This window comes from Rutidosis leptorrhynchoides, chromosome 11 (genome assembly GCF_046630445.1).
Source record: "Rutidosis leptorrhynchoides isolate AG116_Rl617_1_P2 chromosome 11, CSIRO_AGI_Rlap_v1, whole genome shotgun sequence".
In the NCBI taxonomy this organism is placed as follows: domain Eukaryota; kingdom Viridiplantae; phylum Streptophyta; class Magnoliopsida; order Asterales; family Asteraceae; genus Rutidosis; species Rutidosis leptorrhynchoides.
This window is the reverse complement of record NC_092343.1, coordinates 239,163,947-239,167,509: the sequence shown is the minus strand read 5'-3', so window position 1 is coordinate 239,167,509 and position 3,563 is coordinate 239,163,947. Positions and strand designations below refer to the sequence as shown.

Below are 3,563 nucleotides of genomic sequence, written 5' to 3'. Positions count from 1 at the left end.
ATATTTGAGCATTTCTGTGATATAAAGTAGCTCTAAGTTTCTTTTAGAAACTCTTGACTCCAACAGCATATCTCTCCACGATTATTAATGATCTGATAAGAAATGGATCACAGTAACTAAAAATTGAGTAGTTTATCTGAATGTGACTGATCAAAATACACTTGCCTGTTTTTGTAGATTATAAGGTATTGGTAAATAAAAAAATAAAAAAATTGCATTTCATTTGACCAACTTGGAGTGGCGATTTCAGGATGCAAACTCAATGGGGTCTTTAAATTTTTTTCCAGTCATTATTATATTTGAATGCTATTTAAGTGGTTGTTTACTTTCAAAAGACTACAAGTTCGGGAAATATATTGGGTTCGAGTAGTTAAATATAGTGGTGTCCTATACATTTTAAAGGAAAACCTATTAATTCAAAAAAGATATGGGGTCCTCCAGTTAAATTTAGTGGTGTCCTATACAATTTACAGGGTATTTTCTACTAATACTTTTTAAAATAGCGGTGTCCCGTAACCCCACGAGTCACCATATAAAGTCGCTACTGCCAACTTGCGACCATAATTGATTCAACAATAAATATTTGGAGTGATATTAAACCCTATACATACTAACAGAGAACGGGTTCTTGGTCGTTCCCTCTACACAAAAACAACAACAGTAAACTCCCCTTTTCACACTCACATTTCCATTTCCACCCCCTCACGTATAAACATGTTACAAAAACTACCCCAAGCTTCAAGGGTGTAAACCGTCATTTTTCTAAACTAAAATAAAAATAAAATAAAATAAAATAAAAATACATACTAAAAGAGAACGGGTTCTTGGTCGTTCCCTCTACACAAAAACGACAACAGTAAACTCCCCTTTTCACACTCACATTTCCATTTCCACCCCCTCACGTATAAACATGTTACAAAAACTACCTCAACCTTCAAGGGTGTAAACCGTCATTTTTCTAAACTAAAATAAAAACTCCACCCAACCACTTCGACAGCCCGTATCTCCCTCCTGGATCCGAGTTAAATTTCACCGACCATACCCTTAAACCCGAAATCATTCTACGAACAAAACGAAACTAAGTGCGCTCGAAACGGACACTTTTTAAAAAATGCTAAACACGACAACCCGTATCTTCCCGCTCGCCGCGAGTTAAATTTTTCCGACAGCGCTGTCAGACTCGAAATAATTTTACGAACAAAACGATACTACCTACGTTCAAAACGGACACTTTTCAAAAAACGCTAAACACAACGACAGCCCGTATCTTCCTGCTCGCCGCGAGTTAAATTTTGTTGCCAGCACCGTTACACTCGAAATAATTTTATCAACAAAACGAAACTAACTATGTTCGAACCGGACATACTTTAAAAAACACTAAAGACGACAACACCAACAACAACGCATAACACATGGGCCGTTTTCCCTTCGTAAATAAAACTGCCTTAAATATGAATACGCCGACCGAAATCCACCGCCGCATCGCGCGGGCCGGCCCGGAACTAGTTTGTTCTATTACTAAGTAGTCAAACAGGTGAAGATGAGAGAAAATAAATCGTGTAAAACAAAACGGGTGAGTTCGGTCTATATTATCGATTGATGAACACACCTTTGTGAAAAAATTGTTTTTCAAAACAACATCAATAGATGAACAACTTAAGTGCATCAATAGATAAACAACTTAACTACATAATAGATATAAGTTATTATATAGCAGTAAATGATTCGTTTATGTAAGTAACATCATTTTGAAATCGAATTTATTTAAAAGCCTAATAATCTATGAATATAAATAACGGTTTTGTAATATGGGTTTTATTCAATGGGTTGACCCGAGTTATTAATTGACCGTTGGCGTTTAAATGAGTTGACTCTGTTTTTAGCTTTGCACATGACCAGCACGTGACTTCAGTCAAGTGTGCTAGGCACGTGCGTGTGTTGCAGCTTAGAGGTAGAAGATGATGACGTGGCAAAGGCGAATAACTGATTCTGTTAGATCGTTAGTATCGGATTACACTCAATCGTATAGTTAGTTCTCAATTTGTAAAAAATATTCACTCTTGTAAATCTTTTAAACAATTTCGTCAATTTGTAATACAATTTCAATTTCGTTCTGATCTTCGATGTTTGATTGTTTTACAGGTTAATCCTCGATTCATTTAGTGTATCTGGATTATCCATATCATTTGGTATCAGAGCGGTCGATCTTGATCGACTAATTTGTACATCAATTTTGTTCTTGTTGCAGAGCAATGGTGATGGAGACTAGAAGCTCCGGCGATGACATCACCAAGGAGTTTGTTACAGAAACGGTTAATGCTTCAATCGCAGATCTTAATAAAACAATTGCAGAGTTAACTGAAAGGTTAAACAGTGTTCTGTTACAACAAAATTACATAACTGGTGATCAAGTGAGAAACATGAATGGTGAAGGTACTAGTAGAAGAGGATCATTGCAGTTAACACGCATAACAAAGCTTGAATTCCCTAAGTTCCAAGGTGAAGATGATAAAGGTTGGGTGTATAGATGTAATCAATTCTTTTTTGTTGATGGAGTTGATGAAGAAGAAAAGGTCAAGGTAGCTTCAATTCACTGGTTTAAAAGAGCCTTGACATGGCATCAACAGTTTGTTAAATCACATGGTGAAGATGTGGATTGGGACACTTATTCTAAGGCGAATTTAAAGAGGTTTGGTTCATCAGTTGAGGATCCAATGGCAGAACTTAAAAACTTAAAGCAAACTGGATCAGTGCAGTTGTATCAAGATGCACTTGAAGAATTGTTGAACAAGGTAGAGATAAGTGAAAAGCAAGCAATAAGTATGTTCTTAGCAGGGTTACAGAAGGAGATAGAGCTACCAGTTAGAATGTTTAGGCCAAGAAGTTTGGAGGATGCGTGCTGTTTAGCCAAGATACAAGAAGATACCATAGCTTTAACCAAGAAAAGGTTTACACCTATTCTACCAACACCTAAAACCACTTACAACAGCTACCAATCAAAAACTGTACCACAAACTACAACTACTACTGCAGCCCTACCCATCACCACTACAAAATTAAGCTTGCCAGCTGCAGCATCAAGACCAAGGAAACAATTAACTCAAAAGGAATTAGATGAAAAGAGAATTAAGGGACTATGTTTCTATTGTGACAAAAAATATATGCCAGGTCACAAATGCCCACAGCTATACTCTTTAGAGATACTGAGTGAAGATGAATGTGTACAGGAAGATGATCTGGATGATGATGATTGTCATGATGAGGTCATAGAGTTCTCGCTTGTACCACAAGTATCATTGAATGCTCTCACAGGTACCAATGCCTATCAAAATATGAGGGTATTTGGGCATGCTAATAAATAGTCTGTGCATATTTTGATTGACTCTTGAAGTACTCACAATTTTTTAGATCTAAATACTGCTAAAAAGTTAGGGTGTTCACTCAAGAATACCAACCCTATATAGGTTGTAATTCCTAGTGGTAATAAGATTACTAGTTCTAGTGAATGCAAGGGGTTAAAGTGTCATTTAAATGGTCATGAATTCATAGATGACATGGTGGTT

The 3,563-nt window shown here is 36.5% G+C and overlaps 1 protein-coding gene across 1 annotated transcript; it reads left to right on the top strand.

Moving 5' to 3' along the window:
- Positions 1–2,252: 2,252 nt before the first annotated feature.
- LOC139875477 (uncharacterized) lies at positions 2,253–3,362 on the top strand. The gene has a single exon (XM_071862813.1). It carries the CDS (start codon positions 2,253–2,255, stop codon positions 3,360–3,362), a length of 1,110 nt encoding a protein of 369 aa, XP_071718914.1.
- The last annotated feature ends 201 nt before the right edge of the window (positions 3,363–3,563 follow it).